The 21,286-nt window shown below is 43.1% G+C and overlaps 1 protein-coding gene across 1 annotated transcript in view; it reads right to left on the bottom strand.

The window, feature by feature from the left end:
• Nucleotides 1–21,286, bottom strand: part of fbrsl1 (fibrosin-like 1) — a gene marked incomplete in the record, with an annotated part of 266,368 nt that overhangs the window by 71,729 nt on the left and 173,353 nt on the right. The window contains 1 exon segment of the mRNA XM_035657907.1: nucleotides 14,081–14,110. Within this exon segment, the coding sequence (XP_035513800.1) occupies nucleotides 14,081–14,110 (30 nt within the window).

Raw genomic sequence — 21,286 nt, 5'->3', positions numbered from 1 at the left:
CTAAATGTTACACACTAGACCTTGAAAATGTAATACCAAAAGAAGGATAACAGATTTTCTCAAATTGAAACATTGTTTTTAGTATTCTTCATTGTGACTCCATATTCTCACTATATTTAGTAACCCAAGTAATTCTTGTATTCTTTTTATTTTATTGACAATCGTATTGATTTGACTCTACACAGAGCATTGATGTGCTAAAGATGAGTGCATATGCCTACGGGTGAAATCATCAAACAATGCATGGTCACCAGAGGTTATCAATAAAGTTAATACTGACTTCAATAATGATTAGGGAGTGACAGTGTAATATTTTCATTTAATTATATTTAGACTCCACCAAGACGTAAATCTGGCAAAACAAACAATACCTAGACAATGTTTTTTTTACACCTCACCGTAGTAAAAGGACACCAGAGGACAATTGTTTCTGGCGGTGTGCCCGGCTTTGAGGCTGAGGCCAGGGTCTGAGCTGTGTCGGGGAATATGCATGGTGACAGATGCTCGGGAGACACGGGCCACGGCGGAGGTCCAGGGAGAGCAATTAGCACAAACGAAGCGACTATGTCGTTAGCTGGTCTTTATTAGCCTCAGTGATCAGTTCAGAGGCCATTAGTCTCCTGTGATCAGAGACTTCCCTGGTTGGCTCGACCCATTACTGGCGTTTGTGATTGCCCATGTACACAGTTTCAAGGTGGTGAGACCCATGTATTGCTTTCTGGTCATTATAATTAGAAATCCGCTAGTTACGGTATGATATTATGGATGTGTTCCAGTTTGGTGATTACATGTCGAATAACAAAACAAATACAGAAAAATCATGTCGGGGCTGTTTTTTGGTGCTTTCAGTATGTAAAAGATACCTGGCATACTGTAATAACATAATTACTAAAACTATTGTATGAAATAATTTTGTTTATGTACAATTTTGGAACACCATGCTTTAAATTCTGTTAAAAATACTTTTCCAATCTTACAAGAACGCAATTTTGGGCGCAAACACAAAATATGTCATATATGCAGCAGTGGAAATAGTATCTTTAATCTGTCAACACTTGTCCTGGCAGTAGCATTAAAAAACACTTTTTTAAAGTCCATTCTCCAAAGGAGGTCAAGGGTGATGTCTATGTGTCTAAAGAGATAAATTACGTTTGGCCCAATTCAGTGCTTTCTCTTTGAATTATCTGCTGAGTTAACTGTTTTACTGCTCAGGGTGTTACTCCGACCTTTAAAAATGTTATAATAAAGCAGATAATTCAAAATAACAAACAGGCAATGTTGGACATAGTAAGGAGTCATAATGAATATCATAATGAATATCATAATGTGAACGACTTCTTCCTGATGGTTTTGCTGTGTGTTATTTATTTTCACAACTATTTGAAGTACCTTGTCTGCTGAAACGTGCCAAACGCGGTGGGAATCATAGTACAGAACGTCTTGCTCTGTACCTCGTGTGATATCACTGGCTGGTGGGGGGCTCCGGGACATCTTCTTGTACACCTCTCATCTTTGTCCTGTGTTGCATGCTGGGAAAGAGCCGCCCTACGCGTTGTTCCTCTTCTTTGCCAGGGCCCTGAGAGACTTCCCTGCTAATGTTCCCCTCCTGTTTTACAGCAGTACTTCCTGGAACAGCCCCCCTACTAGTCATCAGATGCTACATTAAGGGAGCACTCTGAAGTCTTCCTCCACCACTAAGGGCCCCTGATAAATAACTTATGGGGGAGAGGATTCAAAACATCTCTCCTATTACTAGCCTCGATTCATTTTTTACAGTCCCAGGAGCCTCCCATCTGTCCTGCACTTCAAACGCACCTGAATGCTCTGAGATACTTTCCCTATTCTATCCTATGGGATCCATGTGAAGGTAGAGAGCGAGGGGAGGTAGGGATGTGAGGGGGGCTGGGTAAAAAGAAAAGGAATATGACAGAGCCAGGAGCTTTGAGTAGCAGAATGTGCCGAAAGCATCTCTGCCATCACCTTCCTTTCTGACTATTCTCCACGGAGGGGAAGAAAGAAAGCATTTGATGGAGCGGGAGAGGAAGGGGGAGGGAGGGAGAGATTTGTGGTTGAAGCGTCATTGTCCGGCTCAGAGCTGCCACTCTCTGTCAAATTCGAACACGTCCAACAACTCAGCTTTTTCTCATTCGCAATTACAAATTAGTCCATTAGGCTGTCGGCTGCCTGTCCCCTTTCTCTGTGCTGGAAGGGGATGTATGTGTGTGTGTGCGTGTGTAAACCCATAAGGGTGGGCAGATGGGAGGGGACCATCCCTGGGTGGGAGATGGCAGTTTTAAGTCACATAACGAGACAAACAAGCAAACCAACAGTTGTAAGCTGATGTGATGTCGACAGTAATTGTCTTTGATGCGCTAGGGTGGAATGGGGGCGCGGCGGGTTGGCCTTGAAGTGGTGGTTATGGAATATAAATTAGGGCTGCCTGTTTTCTGAGGTGGGAAAAAAATACAGGCGCCCATTTTTGTGAGACCATCACGGCAGCGTTTTAGTCAACCACCCTATCAGCTTAAATGGATTTTAAATTAGCAGTGAGAGCATGGCTAACAACATATCTCAGCTGAAAGGAGCCCACTCTGCGGAGAGAAAAGCATACGTGGGACATGTATGGATTTTGATGGAGTCAAGATTGCTTTCACTGATCCCTTTTATTGAGATCATGATTTTTTCCCAGCTTCTAAAACAGGTCTATTCACATTTCAAGCAAATTCAATTTGAGCTCTAGATCAAAGATGTGCATGAGACCAATTTAGTGTAAGGTAATATTAACCGGGAGACACTTATTCAAAAGGTGACAATCTGATTTAACAACATCACTGTAAATCACATAAAACTGTAATTATTACGCCTTTTCCCCAAATGACTCATCATGACTTCTATCCAGCATGTGCATTTATAAAGCCTCAAGGTGGTGCCTCTGAAAGGGAATTCATTACTGCACAAACCCTTGTCTTTCCACTATACTTTCCACATCTCTAGAGGGCCTAATAGGTCTTCTCTTATTACAGTGTATTCCGAATAATATTCTGAATTACTATTCATGAAATTTGGGCTTTAATTTGGTAGTCGATTCACAAGTCCAACTGTTTCTCCCTTCTGGCCACTATTGCAGCCAGTTACTAAATGTCAATGCCCAGATGATTATTTCTGCCTTGAACAGTACACTGTGGATCTAGGTGGAAAGTGTCTTGAATTCATAAGGCTGGTCTAATTTTATCACTGGGAGAGTAAAGCTAATGAAATCATGCAGGAATAAAGTTGTTTAAGGGCTAAAGTCTGGTTCTTGGCGAACGATAATGAGTGTGCTATGCGGGGGACGACCCCTTCCCAACCTCCTCAGTGTTGAGCTACTAACATCACTTTCATCATCCAGCCGGTCAAAAAAAAAAAGGACACAAGCAAGTCTTTCAAAGGACAAATATGGTGTGGGAGATTTTGGTGAGCCAGGGTGAACTTAACAAGCAGGGATCTTACTGATTTAAAGGTACTGCTAAAAATTTATAGAGGCATGTTTGGACAGGGGCCACTATGAACAGCTTGGCCAGCTGAGCAACATCACAGCGGGATGCCTAATAAGCTCCGCACAATTTTTCACCCCATATTTTATCAATAAAAAAGCAGTTTAAACAGCCTCCCCCCGAACCGCAGCCGCTGCACTGCCTGCCATCTGGAGTCCTCTTTCATTTTATAATCCAACTGTCATTAAAATGCTTCTTGGCAGTTTACAGCTCGTTCCCCCTGTGCAGATGTGGAAGCGATCTTCAGACGGGGCCCTCTGATCAAAGTGTTCGCTGCTGTCAGACATAACACTTACCACCCTCAGGCTACCTTGCAGTCCTATCCGGCCTTAATGCCTCCCATTATTTATTTATTTCCACATTTATCAGGTGCACCATTTCCAGCGGAGCTCGTGTGAGCTCCAGAAGCTGGCAGCTGTGGCCTAGAGGTTACAGACGCAGGCTTGGGACTGAGAGGTCGCAGGTTACAAATGTTGTTAAGGCGGTGGTAAGCAGAGCATGTAACCTCCCTAAACGAACTGGTGGAGTTCACGTTAGCTGAAAGTAGATGGCTATAAAGAAAGGATAACAAGAAAGCCAAGTCACTCAATCTCAACCCTACTGTAGCGGTATTATGTTTGGTAGCTGGATGCAACTAGGCTAAAAAAAATTTTATCCAGAAAGAATAACACAGATTGCGCTCAACTTTCAACTTCAAAGCAGTGATTTAGTTTCAATACTCGGTCCAAGAAGAAATATATTTTACTCTCAATCATACAAAGAAGTCACCTACAGTGTATGATGACATGGCACCACTTTTACCCATTAGGAATTGATTTCATTTCCACCAGTAAAACTCAGTACAATCACATCACCACTGTAGGATTGTATATGGCTAAAGTATAGAACAATCACCCAGCATGCCAGAAGTAATGACAACAAATATTACTTACTTAAAAATTGTTGTGACATTATCATTGCTATAAGTCACTAACAAGAGATAAATGTGAGCTTTGTAACCTGATAACATGAGCGTTTCTGGCAGCAGACACAAAGGTGATGGCAGTAGGTCAACCCGCTGGCAGCGTCTCTGTATCATATCACACTGCCATATTCACGGTGTGCACACGCATGACTAGCAGGCTGCCCAGCGACCCGCGGCCTCCCAACTGATGTGACGCGACGCGCACGGCGTTAATGCTCCGACCGGGTGTTGATTGAGCTCCCCTAAAGCCAGTGACGCATGTTGCCTTTGTTTGGCAGCCGTCCCGGCGTAAGAACCCGGGCCATATTCCGCCTGTCAGTGCCATGTGTTCGCTCTCCTCAGAGCACAGCGGCTGATGCCACTCAACCACCACCCCCACTACTTCCCACCCCCTGGCATCTCTATGGGCACCCCAGGCCTAGCAGGTCTGCACTAATGAAGTCAAATTAATTTAATGGATGCCCATGCCGCCTGCGTCTGTGGTGCTTGGCAGGGGGACAGTTTTAATGCTGGTCTCTGTCTGTGGCTCTAAACCTCATACATATCCAAGAGCTGCTGTACCTCTTTGCCGAAAACTGACAAGCATATCAGCTTCAGTTGTGCCAATTTGCCCTGCATGACTCAGAATTGATCTTCAGTGCCCATAAAAAAACAAAGTGGCAGGGAGAGTTCCACAGTTAACTTCGGAGAGAGGCCAGGTGTGTCCATTAATTAAATCTCACTGAAAAGGCGAAGGGAAAATAACTGGCAAATGAACATGAATGACAGCCATCGTTAATACCTGCTTCCCCCTTTCCCCTGAGCCTAAAAATCCCCCCGTTAACTTTTATGGAGCACCCTTTGATACAATAATTATTTTTTTCCCTGTAATCTTTCAAGCCATGTACCTTTTCCCCTGGCTGGCGCAGATCAAAGCAGGCTGGTTTTGTGCATAAGGGACTGCAGTGGCTGGGGCTTAATTGAAGGCAGCTGGCCCCTGTGTGTGTTTGGGCCTGATCTCAGTGTGCTCTCCAGGGTTCTCGGCTTTCCACATCACATACACATTCGCCCACGGAAAGTTCCCTTCAGAGCCCAAGTGACGCGAGGGCCTGCAGGGCTTGAGGTCTGGCAGTCGCCAGCCCATCCACAGGCATCTGAGTGTTTAGATTGACTTGGAGATGCTCAAGTGGTTAGCAAAAGAAAGATGGAATATGTTTCTCTCAGTGGGTGGGAGAGAGGCTCAGCCTCAGTGCTCACTTCCTTTACTGTCCATCATCACCATTATGAGGGCTGCAGTTGATCCTTCCCATAAAGATGCAAGGTTGTGAAACTTGGCTTCAGTAGGAAATATTTGGTAAACGGAGACAAAATACAGAGCCTCAAGAAATAACAATGGCCTATGACTTCATGATTAATGTGTGTTGATTTTCCTTATAAAATTTCTACACAAAAACATGACTAGCGTACTACTTTGCTGACTGGCCTCTTTGTCTGAGAAGGGAATTGATGCTCTCTAAACATTCTTTTCATAGCCACAGTGGACCTAAGCTCCATTTACTGATGTATTCCTGGCCTAAGAGGAAGCAACATTTCTTTGGGGAAACATTATCCACGAATGGCACTGATTCCTAATAACAACAGGGAATTCTATATTTATCCTTGATTGCATATGCCATTTGTTGTGGAGGAAAAGCAAGTCTTCTTGCATTAGGAAGTCTTGTGCAGACAAGCCAAGGCTGGGACAGACATGAGTCTTGGTGCGCCAGCACTAAACGCACACAAAGTCTGTCTTGCATTTCCAGCCAGAAGAAATGTGTAAGTAATTACAGTCCAACTATGTTTATTGAATAAAAACCCACTTAGACATTATGTTTATGCACGATCAGAAACACTCAAATCTTACATCCACGTACACAAAAACATTTGTGTCTTTTTTCTTTTTCCACAGAACATCTGCACCCAATATGGAGTCAATTTTACTTTTATTACTCATGTGGAAAAATGTATATTGTGCTTGGATTGTTATTCAAACACAGGCCACTAGAAAAGCAATGAATTCTGCGCAAGGCTGCTTTGGAGCACAGTGGACACACTGGGCACAAGGTTAGTCAGTTTAGCTGCCTGTTTAACTTTGTGTCCCATCGCTGCATGGAGATTGTTCCCTGGGCTATGTCTTGTGCTTTACTTGCCATTAAGTGGATGTGCATTAACTGCTGTAAGAGTGCATCATTCAAAACATAAAGCGACTTCAGATTAATTACATTAAGCAGTATTTATTCTTGATATTATGTTTTGTAATCTAATTATTTAGAAACATAGATGAAGTTATGCAACCAATAAAAGCTCCTAATATTACACATTAATTTAATTCTACTTTAATATTGGAAGTATTAATAAACTGCAAGAAAGACAGCAGACGTGTACTTTCATTTGGACTACAAGAAATCCTTTGTTAACAGCAGGGCCATCAAATATGTTTTCTGAAAATAATGCAGTGTACAATTCTTTTCCACAGTACTAACAATCTTCTACAGATATGTTCAGTATCAGATAGATGTAATGTGGCACCACAGCTGGTGTAATACTTCGCCACTTGTCTTGTTTGATATGGCATGCCATGCTTTCTCTATCACTGTATCATTGAACTGACGAGATCTCTAGCAGAAAATTGTGCAATCGAGCGGTTCACCTGACCGTTGCTGAAAACTCTCCTATTACAGAACCAGGGCTCTCAGGTGGGGAAAAAAACAGTATTTGAGGAAAACCACCTCTAAAAATGGATCTGGTTGAGGTGGAGGAAAAACACATACCGAAACCTGGTGTTCATCGAGGCAACAATAACTCTTTCAATAACAATGATCACAAGCTGTTGAACATGGCTGAGCGGTGACAAGATTTTCTCAGAGTTAGCAGAGCACTGGTGTTTCAAAGACAGAGGGGCAGGGTGTTTGTTATGATTTTAACGGAACAAAGGGACGACTATTTGTTCTATTAACACTCTCTGCCAACACAAACAGCTTCGCTGAGAGGAGGCAGTAAGTGAAAGAAGATTACAGTCTTGATGCCATGTTATGTTTTCACACCTCCCTTCTTCTGAGTGGCTGGCGTGGTTTTGCTTGCCACAACCCTTCTATTTTCATCTGCAATACCAACATCAGTGCTAACCTTTAAGAAAGAATCTGGACCAGGCTATTGGGTGCCACATCAATGACGCCACAGCCATGTTGACTGTCCCTGCATTGCTGTATGACATGCATTGCTAGTGACAAGCCATCTTTGCTGATGTCAGTTGGCTGTGTCTGCTGGCTGGCCCTGCAGAAGCTTCAAGTTTTTCTCTGTCATCACGCCTTTTCTTCCCAACATGCACTGGGGCTGGGTTTCACCGCTAAGCGTGCCCTTACACTCGCTTCCCTCCAAGCCTGTACACAAACACACACACACGTCACATACTGCTAAGAGTAAGGGCGTCCTTCTTGACTTCAGAGACAAATCCAAATGTGCTCCCTGATCACCGCATACTTGTGCGCTAAATGCACAACAGATGTATCGCTTGACAACCACGAAATGAAAAAAAAAAAACATTAGCCTGCAGAGCACACATGATTTGGAGCTGAACAGGAATGCATGTTGCAAACAGCTCAATATAAATTAAAGAGATAAATGTTTCCAGGTTCATGGTAAAAGCTAGATGTGAGGAACATCATGAGATGTTTATTTCTAGCCAAAGCTGGAAGTCATTATTAATTTCTTCTAAAAAACTGATTATGACATTTTAACCTTAACCTCACTGGAGACCTTACATCAAAACATTATTGAAATTAAGGGGGAATGGTTAATCTCTCTAGTTGTATGATGTTTCTTCTTATTTTCCCCCCTTTTATGTTTTATTAGGCTTTCAGGCTTAGCCAGAAAGTGAAAAGGAAGGAACTGAGCAAGAGAAAAAAAGACGGAGAGAATGAGGGAGGGAGAGAGAAAGACAAAAGCAAGAGGAGAAAAATGACATCTCCATATTAAGGCCTGTGTTGCCAGTGTCAGGTCTAATTTCACAGTGCCTGTGGGGAGCTGAATGCAACCAGTCAGCTCTGGTCTCATCTCGTTCCTCCTCCATTTTGAATCAGGGCCGGCGAATCCCAAGCTGGGGGGAAAGGAATATTACTGGCAAATTGGTTTTAGATTAAAGGAGGTGGCGAGGCATTCTGCTTTCTCAGCTCTTTCCCAGGTGCACTTAATCTAATTTCATTAAAGAGATGAGGACGGATGATCACTTGTGTCGAAACATTAAGCCGGTCCATTTTTCCCGTCCATAAAAAAACGTTAAGGTTGTCAGCGGCCTGGTGGGTGGCCTGTTTGTTATTGAATATGATGACTCTCGGAGACCAATCTGAATCTTGCAAAGCAGTGGGGGTTGGGGAGGGGTGTGTGGGAGGGGCAACATACCTACATGAATATATATTACCATCGCCATGTTCCTTTTTCAAGATGGCGGCAGAGAGAAAGTAGTAAAAACTGACAACACTGGTAATGACACGTAGAGAGCAGGCAGTAAATAAAGAAGAGGAAATACCAGAGGATGACAAGATTCAAAGAAAAAAACAGGGCTGATGGAGGTGTTGGTGTTAACGGATATGTTTGAAATTCCCACAGCATGCTTGTTTTTCGTTGCACTGCGAACTTCATAGGGTGTACCCCCCCCAATACATCAGCTAGGAGGATACCATTAGCTGACGAGCCATTACTGATAAGCCAGTAGAGATGCTCCGACGCGGTGATATGGCATTCATTCTGCACACAGCAGGAAGATAAGGGGGTAGAGGAGGAATTAATGTGTCAATCAGAGCCTGTGCTCTGCCCTGGCAGATGAGTACACCGCAGCCATAAAAGAGCTCATAGACAGGATGTGGTAATGGTCCTTGGAGACTCCCCCGGAGACAGATACACTTTCTGCTGAGTGACTGCTCGGCAAATAGGACCAAATAGAATTAGCCGACCCGGGTGTCCTCCACTGTGGCTATGGTGATGCGGCGGTGGCAGTGGTAACGCACCTGACACGAGGCCACTGTGTTAAGGGGCTGCAGAGAATATAAGCAGCTCATGCTAACGTTTCGTACACAGACAGACAGCCACTGTATTATTTGCACAGGAGAAAGAATACAGAGGAAATTGGAGGAGCTGGCGAGGATGGCAAAGTGGGGCCTAACGGAGATAGGATGACACTTCAGGAGAGTGCATGAACAAACTGAGGAGGGATAAATCCCACTCTATTTCTTTCTCTGCCTCTCCAATGACAGAAAATGACCATCTTGACGTGGAGTATCTCAGACCTGTCAGAGATTGACAGGATCGGCTGGCTGATAGATTACAGGTGGAGCAGCGAGGGGTGAGAGCGTTTTTGCCACACTTATTGCAGTTAAAAGGACACTTTAAATAATACTTGTTATGAAACTGATTATGACATTTGTAAGCCTTGACAAGTTCTTATAAAACCAGTAAAGAAAAGAAAATGTCACCAAATTACTTTACCTAAAATAATCATGTTACAGCAATAATTGAAACATTTCTCAAGTCTCTCTGTTAAATCATTGAGCTAACGCTAATGAGCATTCAGAATTAGCCAACCAAAAAACAACAAAAAAAACAGCATTTATTTTAAGTAACACTTCTCATTCACCATCATATCAAATACTGTCCTTGTGATCTCTTGTTATCACAGATGTCATCATTACACAAGCCCAAGCATTCATTCAACACATTTTTGGTAACACATATTCTGGGGCATGTAAGTACATTTTTATCAACTGACAGTGACACAGAGACATTAAGTGGCTCAAAGTATTTGGATCAAGAATGAAAAATGAATGATGTCCCCAGTTCTATAGAATGGCCTCAAACAGACTCGAATACAAGCAGTCCCCGTATTGCCAAGCAATTTACCCAACGTGGTTTTCTCCTTCGTGCACATCTAATTTAGCACGGCTACGGCAAACACACCAAGTGTTGCTTTAATAAAAGTAAAGACAGAAGAAACTTAATTCTCCATGAGGAATCCTTAATTATGTGGGTTTTCCCCCAGGGTGCAGACATAAGCTAGGCAATTCAAGGTCAAGGCTGTTAGTTCTTTAAAATGAACACAGAATACTTGTCATTGTCAAACATCATGTAATCTTGGACAACCAGCGACGGGCCTCCCAAAAAGAAATGCCAGTAATGAGAACACAATACCCAGATACTGATTGCTTGTTTCTTCAAGGCTGGGCCGATATACATAAAGATCCCCCTCACGGCAGCCTCGTGCCGAACTGGAGGTGACCTGGCAATCTCCGAAGAATTCAAGTCTGACACGTTCTGGAAACACATCACTGCATGCCATCTCAAGCTTTGCTTTGATACGAGCGAGCTTCACAAGGTGCAGCAATCTAAACTGACTTTGCTGTGGCAGCAACTCGTCAGTTTTATTCAAATACAGTGTAACTGATTGCACCCTGGGGGCACACCTGGAAGCAATATTCTAATTAAGTTAATCTGTGAAATCCTGACAATGTGGGTGTTCAGGTGGCTGGTAATCTGATGTGAAAGGAGTCTTTGTTTTCATTGGAAAGATACGGGAGGAGCTGGCACCTGTTTCAGCAAAACGTTGCAGAAAATTATCGCTGTCGAGTTATCCTGAGTGCGGGCAATTACAAATGACAGTGTTTGTCTTTCTCCTCATGAAACCCAATTTTTACACCGTCGTTTTTTTCCCCTGGTTTTGGTGATGGCCTGTCAAAGTATTTTTTTCCCCAGTCTTCTTCTTCTCTCGTCAGCAATTTGCTATGGATGATTCGCAACCGTCATCAACTTGATTATGATAATATGTATTTCTGAGGAATTTAAAAGGTCAGTGCTGCTTTAGCCTTTATCCAGATGTTCTTTTCTTCTTGCACTCTTGGCAAATACATGTACATCAACAGTGTATTTTGAAAGATTCCAAAACACTGACACTTGTTTTGAAATATGCTATCATTCATTTACATTTACTGTTGGCCACAGTACCATCATTAGATCAATGGAAAACACCAATACCTAACTTTGAGTTATTATTCTTACTTAGATAATAAGCTTTTAAATAGCATTCACATTATATGTGACTAGTTGCAATGTTGGGTATGGCACAGGTCCTTACTGTTCTATTTAATGAAAAGTTTTAAATAATTTCTGTTTTGGTGTTATTATAACATAATGTAGTCTGACGATGGAATTTCTAAACTGCTCTGATTGTACACACACTGTTCATGTATGTATGTATGATTCTTGTGTACAGAAATCAAGCATCAAACTAATGTTAGCCAGCAGGGATATATTTCATGACTCTGTTAGTGATATTATACATAAAAAACAAGTCCTGTTTGAGATCTCTTACAGGCTCCTATGTGTTACTTCTTAAGTGGCATTTAAAGGATTGTTTCACATTTTTTCAAGTCAGTCTTAAAAAAACACAGACATGCCCATATGTACATAGAACAAGTTTTTGGTTGTTGAAATTGTTCAATGTACATATTAATAAGACTTAGTAAGACAATGTGACGCTCTCTTTTAAACAACAGCCTAACCCTCCACAAGACCAAGAGTTAGAACGTTAGAACTGAGAGTGAAAACTAAGAACTGAAACTAAAGCTTGAACAGACACGAAAAAGCAAGTAAAGGATCTAGGAGTGAGAATCAATAGTTTTACACAAGCCAAGATAAATTATCACAAGACTGCAGCCTTGGTTACAACTTTCTTGCCAACAATTATTCATTTGCAGTATTATTTGTCTGCCTATGGGACTCACATTAATGAGTTCGATAATAAATAAATCGCTGAAATCATCAATGCAATTTTTTCCTAGATTGCATTCAGTAATTTTTATCAACAAGTAATACATTTGTTTCACAAGCTAAAACAGCACTTCATGGAAATATTGATGACAAGAGAACAGACTCAACAAGCGAAGCTGGCTCTTGATAGTGGACTGTGTAATAATTGGTACAAAACTCAACAATCAGACAGCTGAAAACTTGGCAGCAATGTATAATAGTCCACCATATCTTGAACTGTATCCCAGTCTGCCTAAACTGGCTGACATAAGGGGTGCCAAACGCCAAATATGGAGCTGTTTTACTGAACAGACAGAGGCTGACACCTAACCAACAACACAGCAACACCGCTGAGTTTCTACATAGCATTGCTTGTTTTTTGTCTCTTGTCTTTCTTCCAGTAGTGTTGTTAGTATCGGAGTATCAAACTTTTATATATTTAATGTCAAAATTTGTGACACTATATAGAACTGTTACAAGTTTCAAATAACTGATAGAGCACGAAGGAAAACAACACCCTGAAAAGGAAACACTCTGAGAGCTTCCCTCCTACTTTACTTCCCTCTCTACCCCCCACAGTGGTGCCAGGGAGCCGTATGGAGACTGACAGGCCTGCTACGTCTCTCTGTCGTGTCAACTAGCTAGCGCCCTCGGTTCCTTCTTGCTTCAATGAAGAGATAAAAGCCTATTGACTTGCCAGGCTACAGTTAATGCAAATTGGGCCTGCTATCAATGTATTATTTATAGGGAGAGCTGCAGACATTTCCACAGAACTGGGAGCTAAGCTTACAGGAGATTAGGCATGCTATCTCATTCATTTACCAGGGAGTAATTGCTAAACTGTGGAGGAATTAGAATGCGTGAGGTTCCCCAAAGGCGTTTCATCTTGTAACCAGGTGGCTGCCATCAGACAACCACCTCAGAGTCTGGGATAAACAAATACACAGAAGTGAAACTGATAGACTACATCTGTCAAATTGTCAAATGGTTAAAACTTGATGATGTCACTGCTAAAAGAGTATGCAGCTTTTTTTAAGCATACGAAGATGCTGATAATGCTAGCTCGTTTTTGTGTTCCATGTCTTCACATTTGAAAGTTTTGAAGAAAATTTTAAATTACATTTAAAATGTCCATAAACCAACAAGAAAAAAAAGGCACCTTGTGAGAAAAAAACACTCTGTTGAGAAAAAAGGAATGTATTTATATGTGACTGGAAAATGATCATTGCAAAACTGTCTAATGTTAAACTATAATGATTACATAAGAGCTCAAAGTGGAGCTTTGATATTGCTATCTAGTATATTAGAGAAACAAGCATTTAGAAGTGATATGTGGGCCATGCGATAAAATTAAATGTGCACACACTAAAGCTTATTGTATGTAGCATATGCTATGATGTAGACCAGTGGTTATCAAACTGGGGTCTGGGGACCTACAGGGGTCCTTGAGGATGTTCCAGGGGGACAAGATATTAGCCCAATAAGAGACTGTATAAGAATTATAATAGATTGATGTGTATCAATCTGGGGGTACTTGACACCAAAAAGGTTGTGAATCACTGATCTAAACTAGACACTGAAAAACAGCTTCTTCCTGTACTGCATTTTCCTTGCAAGTGGCAGTGTCTTTTAACTTTTAAACTTCGTCTTTTTTGTTTTGCAAACAATAAACTATGACTTTCGCTCTTTTAGTTGAGAGCTTCAATTTGTTATTCACAACTCTCAACCACTTCATGTGGTGGGTGAATAAACACAGGAAAAGCAGTCTTACCTTGTCGTCAATGTCACTCTCGCTGTCACACTGTAACAGAAAAGAGACAGCCACATGAAATATAAGGAATTATTCATTTGGCTCCCCCCCAGTAGCCCATAATCAGTGCAGATGTTATTTTTGTGTGCAACCTCTCATTCACTGACAGCTTTCAGTGCAAACGGCAGAGGATGAAGAGGGAAAGGAGAATGTGGTAGTCTAAGAGAGTTTTTCATGTTTAAAAAGCAGCACAGCCGCACAGAACGCCATTCTGGTGTTTCTGTTGCAAATTCAATGCTGTATATTTACAAAAAAAATTAATAATACTATAAACTGGGTTCTATTATAAGGAGCCTGTTCAATAATTTTACATTCAGCTGCAGCTTGTCATTTAGCCTTTTAAGAGTGCTTTAAAATTGGACGATAGTATCTCAAGGACAGAGAGAGCTTAGGCTCTCTGAATACTCAAACACAGCACCTATTAAGTGTGGTATTTCAAATCCACCTTCTGACAAACCAGTCCTTAATTTGTATGTCAGACTTCTATAGGGATAAAAGAACTAAATAACAAGAGAGGTGGTATTCTGAAATATGCCTTGTCTATCACACGGCCAAAGGCCAAAATACCATCTGTTCAGTCAAGAAGTAAAATGGGTTTTTTCTTCAACACTTCAAATTTCACCAGTCGAGTAATTTCACTATTAAAATATGAAGTAATCAGGCTTAACTATCTTGAGAAGAGGTGCAGCCCTAAAAAAAAAAAAATAGATAAAGAGAAAAACGTCAGACCTTGTAACTGACAAACAGAAGGCCAGGGCTTTTCATTCCTGACATGTTCACAGGCACATAATAAAATAAAATAGCAAATAAAAAAAAAAAAAAGGGATTAAACTCCAGGACTTTTTATTCACCTTCACTCTAAAATAATGTGTGAAGTCAATAACCCTGGCTTACACTTATTTTTTTGTCTAATTGTTTTTCAGTGCATATAACACGTTTTTATGGTAAACATGACCACTTTCCTTAACTGAAATCCAATCCACAAGATCCTTGCTTCTGTTTCTCACATTCAGTTGTCGCTAAATGCTCTTGGCTGGTAACTCTCTCCCCCGGCAATGTTTGTAAAGTTGTTGGCAAACGGTGCGGTGTCGGTGGAGCGTCACATGGGCTCACAGCAGGATACATGAGGAGCAGAGCAATTCAAGCGGAGAGCCGCAAAGAGAGGGGGGAGTGCCCCCAGTGAAAAACTGCCATCAATCTGTCAATTAAGTTCCTGTGGCAACATATTTAAGTGGACCCTCTTTATTTTGTTTGACTCCCTTTCAGAGCCGGGCACAATGAGGAGGGAGCTGGGTCAATGGAGGCACAGCGGCCCTTTGTTGCGAGTGCGGTGGGTCCAAATGTATAATTAAGTAACGAGAGTAATCAGTGCAAGGGCTCAGTGGCCAAGATCTCTCAGGAGAGGAGAGGAGAGTTCGGGGGGGGGGGTGGCTTCCATGCCCCGTGATTCATCCTACTTTGACAAGGGATACAGCAGGAGTCCTTGCTGGCAGAAGCTTTAAGGGAAAAACATTGTGGCTCAACCCCTTGGGAGGGTTTATTGTTTGCATCTCTATCTGTAGAAAAAAAAACTGTGTGAGCTCCGATTGTTCATCCTGAAGCATTCTTACACAAGACACTAAACAAGAACATAGACCTGTAGGATAAATACAGTAAAAGGACGTTTAATATGAGGCATTTTACTTGCTGCAGTGATCGTTGTTTATCCTTTCAAAGCATGTCAGTGAGCATCAAGAGAATAAATGTGAAAGCAAAGGAAGCGTCCCTCACAATGCTGTAAAAAATGTCCCTGTGACAACTGTATTGTGCTGGTGTAAATATGTTTGAAAGTGTTATTATTTATTAGAATAATATTATAAATGCTCAGCAAAATATGTTACTTTGTTGCCTACATTTAAAAAAGCAATATTGATATAAAAATAAAGGAAATGTCCAGTACCATTTCATGACCATTGACACAATAAAATAATAAAATGAAACTGTTTAGTATTAACTTAAAAGTACATATCCACATGTACTTGGAATGGAAAATTGGAAAATATTGGCCACATTTCTATGCAACATGTCCTCTTTTCTCTTGGAGAATGTTTGCAAACCCTAATTTATGGGCTTTTGCTTGTCAAAAGTCCTTCATTACAGAGTGCAGGGCATTAAGAAGAGAAAGTGGCTTCGGCTTCTTGTCAATCAATTCTCCATTCAGACTAAGGATTCGGGACAAAATAATTGTCGACCATTTCTGTTAAGGGGCACATCACAACCTGTAATCACCATCCATTTGTTCCCTCACCACTGTGGTATTTTATCTGAAAGGAATCACATTCAAAACAATGTTTCTCTCCATCTTGATCCATCTTCACATTACAAAAAAGGAAAATTGATCTCCAACTTCATCCTACCCCCTGGAAACCGATGTAAATGTATTCTTAGCATGCAGCTGAACAGATGACTTCCATCTCACAGCGGTTGTGAGTTCCTCTCTATTACTGGGGACGAGTTTAAACCCTAGGTGATGGAGATGAACAACTGGCTCAGTCTATTCCCTGGGTGCATGCCTGGCCTTGTTGTTGCAGCAGTAGCCATGACACTAGAGATGAGGCCTCACAAGGCTGGAGCTGGCGAGGAAGAAAAATAATATCAAAAGAGCACAGCATGGTGCTTATCCTTTTACAAGAAGCATGCACTGCAGCAGGGCGTAAAGAGGAATACTAGCTACGACTCAGACGGAAACAGAGAGAGACACAGCACAGCAGGGGAGAGATAGGTAGGTGGAAAGGGGGAACAAAACAACGCTAGGAACAGGCAGGGGGGATGCTATAGAGATGAAGGGATGGACGGATGGAGTTAGTGTTAGAGCAGTTTTTGTCAGTGCTGTATGTGATTGCCCTGTTGGGCTATTACACTTGGTTGAGTCAAAGAAAATAATCCGACGAACCTATAAAAGTACAAGATTGGGTCATGTTTGCGAGTGTGTGGGTGTGAGAAGAAGACCTCGTCATTTAGCAGGCTATGCTCCTTCGAATATCTAAACCGGGTAAAAGATTTTCAACAAGGCTACGCAAGAAAACCAAATGGTGAAAATGCAAATCCACACACCCAAACAGAAACCTCCCTAAACAGCACGTCTGGTGGTCAGAGGGGACTTTGTTAAAATCGGAGAGATATGCAGCTCACTAAGCTGCCTGACAGGAGCCAAGCCCCTAGTGGTTTGTGTCTCTCATAGATGTTCACAAACCAAACAAACCCCCACAAAAAGAAAAAAAGAGGAAGGAAAAAAACTGGCTGGCTCTTCAGAGGCAGGGAGCAAGCAGCAACATCTGCACCTGGCAACCGCCAGCTACGAAGGGTAACGGGGGACCAGCTTCAGCGGATGGCTCATCCACAACCCTCCCTCCCAGCATCCCACCTCCTCTCCAACCCTCCCTCCCCTCAGCCAGCACATCAGACGGATGCGTTTGACATTTACACAGCTTTCAACACTTCAGAGACAGGAGATTTATTCCGCCAGCGGCCTTGGCTGGAGCCGGGCCTCGACCTGGGCTGGCCCCCATGACGACCCTGTAGCTCAGCCCTGAAATGAGGCAGGGCTGAGGAGAGAGGAGCAAGAGGGAAAAAACAGAGAGAGGGAGGGAGGGATGGATGTCTCGATTCTCCTGGACATTTTCTCTGGCAGATTCCGATAGACGTGCAAGGGGAAGACAATAAGCGTTGCGCATCCCGGAGCACATTAAAACGACTGGCCAAATTAATCACACAGTTCCACTTGTCACACTCGGAGGACAGTCTGCCATGAATTCTGCCTCAGAGATAGAGAGAGGAACAGAGGAGGAACTTGCCCGGGTACGCAAATGCTGGCACGGCGTCAACGACTGTCTGCCTGAATACTGATCGCAACCCTGTATTTGCTGCAAGAAATCTAGAAAAAATAGTCAAAACAAGATCTGCCTGAGCTGCTGGCATTTAAGTGTCACTGTCAGTTCCTACTCAAAATAAATAAAGTAATAAATAAGATGTATAAAAGCAAAAAGAGAATATGTATGAAAGTGTGCACTGACAACACTATTTGTGATGAAAGCCAGTCATTGTAAGAAGTTTTTCCAGCAGATTATTTTGTAAAGTATGCAAGGACTTCAGATGCAGTGATAACCGGAGAAATAACTAATAAAGGGTACAAACAACTGTCAACTGTTTACACTATTCACAACTGTTTCATGGTACCCCAAAACAATGTTGCTCTGACTTTAACACTGAATTGTTCCATTTGGGATATGGCTATTACATCCTAAAAACCTTCACATTGCTTTGTACCAGGGACTGAATGTCTTAAATCAAAAGATTGAAAAGTGACAAGAAAGAAATTATGCTGCATGTAAAAATGGAAGCAGGCCCACCAACACTCAGCAGCACTTGATCCCTTGTCCAAGTAAATAAGGTGACAAGCAGACAATGCACTGACAAGAGAAATAGCTTCAGTTTAGACGACATATCTCCAGGGACATATACTGAGATACCCCTGATTGTAAGGGAGCGAGCACTGACAAACCCAGATCTCCTAGAGTGAGAGCACACACAGGGGGTAATGGTCCATTTAGATAGTCGAGGACCAAAGCAGTGTTGGATACTGGAGGAACAACACCAATTTTCCCCCGCAATTTCCCTCCTGCGGATGCTAGGATGAGGTGTGGGGATGTAGGCGGCGTGACCACTCTGATGGGGCGTGGAAGCACAGCCTCGGGTCCGCTGGGGGACCTCCTGCCAGGCCTGAAACATCAGTGGGATATCTGAAGGTCTCTTTGGCCTAACTTTAACTCCCATAAGTTACCAACGGGATGTTTTTAGCATGCTCTTAGGGTTCTCATCCTCACTGAAACGTACTTAGAAAGCAATGAGTCACTACAAAGTTGAAGAGGAGATGTGTGTATGCATGCTTAGGTGTGCTTACGTGTGTGTAAACAAGTGAGTGCTGAACGTGAGTGCCGTAGTGTATTAATTTTAGGGTTTACGTGGTTTTACTTACACAGCACCACTGCATTTAACTTTCTCAACCACAGAGAGGAAAAAAAACTCATGTGATTGCTCTTGACCCCACTAGCTGTATCTTAAAGCACCACCTAGCAAAGTGATTTGATCACAGGATCAAATCTATACAGCCATTTGACCCTTGACCTCCCCAGCAGGCAGCATGGGAAGTCAGCTGATTACCCTGGGTCAGCCTAGGAGCTCTGGATTAAGAAAGTATTGATCCTAGTGAAGATGTAGGGTCCAGAGGGAATGAGATTGAGAGAAAAAACTCTGCCGGGTAGAAATGATATCGACCAGCAAAAGGGGCCTAGACAGGCTCTCGCGTAAAACCATATTTGAGCTTGGGACCTCGGAGTTGGCTGTGCAAACAGAAAGACGGCTTCAGCAAAAGCTCCTTTCACAGAGGCCCATTGAAAGAGGAAAGAGAGAATGAGAGTGAAGGAGAATTGAAGAAGACAAGCTCAGAGAAATGCTCTTTGCATTAGCCAGACACACAGAGGTCTCTGGTTCAGAGCTGACACACTTAAGGGAAGAGTCAGCAGGGGCCATGTAAATCAAGCCGGGGTGAGGAAAGATATAGTCCTGACCTGGGGCCAAACTAAGCAGACTTTAACATTACCCAGAGTCCATGTAAACAGCACTGAGACCTGGCAGCGCTCTGTTTCACTTCCATGCAAAGTATGTGGTGAGGTCGGGGAGGAAGAGGGGGCGGGCGGGGGAGTGGGGTTGCATGGACAGATTGATGGTGATAGTGGTGGGGGTAAACTTGAAGAGCTGTCCCCCTTCTTCACTAAATTAAAGGACCGCCTTGTCCTTTCCAACAAGAAATCCCTCAACCTTTGCTTTCAGCACTCACTGGGGGAGTGACAGAGCCGGCTGGGCTGCTGGTGTGATCCTTGGAGTAGTTTGGCGAGGGAAAAAACAGACAGTAATGGCAGATGTACGAGGGAACAGGGAGCATTTATTCAGCTCAGAGAGAAAGAAGAAAACTGCCAGAAACCTAAAGGGACAGGGAATACACAACTGTGTTATGAATATAGCCGTGTAAGAAAAATGGGGACATAGGTAAGAGAGAATGAGAGAAAAAAACCAACAACACTGATTTATGTTTTTTTTTCGCACCTCGTCTTTCATAAGGCTCCCTTCGGCTTCTTCTTGTCTCTGCTGACCGTGTGACTGTAACTAGCTCGCTATCTTGCCTTCAGAGGTGAATGCACACACACATACACGCATGTACAAACCCTCAGCACCTCCCAGTGTTTTGACATGGCCCCGGGCCCACTGCTGCTGAGCTGCAGCGGCAGACACTGGGCATTGGAAATTTAAGTCGGGGCGTAGGAGAAATTAGGCGAGGAGGCAAGGAAATGGGATGTTGACTTGAACTGGCCCCGGGGGCAGCTGAGAGTCTCCCTGTGCAGCTCCGCTGGCTGCCTGACAGTTTGATGGAGCGAGTGGAGGCTTCCCTGCGGCCCGAGCCGCCGTCTCTAACACTGATGTAGCTCAGTGAGGAACAGATTGAGCCTCCAGGCATCGCTCTGTAACACCACCACACGCTTTTACGTCGCTCCTCGCTCTCGAACTCTCCCAATTCTTCCACTCCTCTCGTGTATGCCTACTTACTAGCTATCTCTTCCACCACCTAATCCTGTCCACGGTCAACACACAGAAACATGTACAGTATATACATACTATATGAATTCACACAAAATCACAGACTATATGCACGTATAAAGACACAAAGAAACAACAGCAACACCCACAGAGAGCTTGGCTCCCTCCTTCCTTCTTTTCCCTACGACAGTAATGTGATGAGCACTACAGATGCTGTTTACTGAGCTCTGGCCGACGCACAGGGGGAAGGAGGAGGAGAGGGAGGGTGGGATGGAGGAAGAGGCAGAAGGAGGTAGAGTAAGGGGGCTGGCAGGCCACAGCCATAATGAAAAGAATCTGGCGGCGGCCCACTGTGTGCTGGTCATGAGAAGCATGTGCCGCCGGGGGGCTCTACTGCTAATTTCAGGGGGCAGCCAAGCGTTTCACGCTAGACTTGTCATCGGGCCAGAGGGGGCATTCATACTGGGTGACAGCAATTGCGAGAGGGCGAGCAGGGGGTTTAGGGAGGGGGAGCGAAGAGAGAGGGAGAAAGCGTGA

Source organism: Morone saxatilis, unplaced genomic scaffold (assembly GCF_004916995.1).
Source record: "Morone saxatilis isolate NCDOM2014 unplaced genomic scaffold, NCSU_SB_2.0 Contig16, whole genome shotgun sequence".
NCBI classification, from domain to species: Eukaryota; Metazoa; Chordata; class Actinopteri; family Moronidae; genus Morone; species Morone saxatilis.
This window is presented reverse-complemented; position numbering and strand designations above follow the sequence as displayed.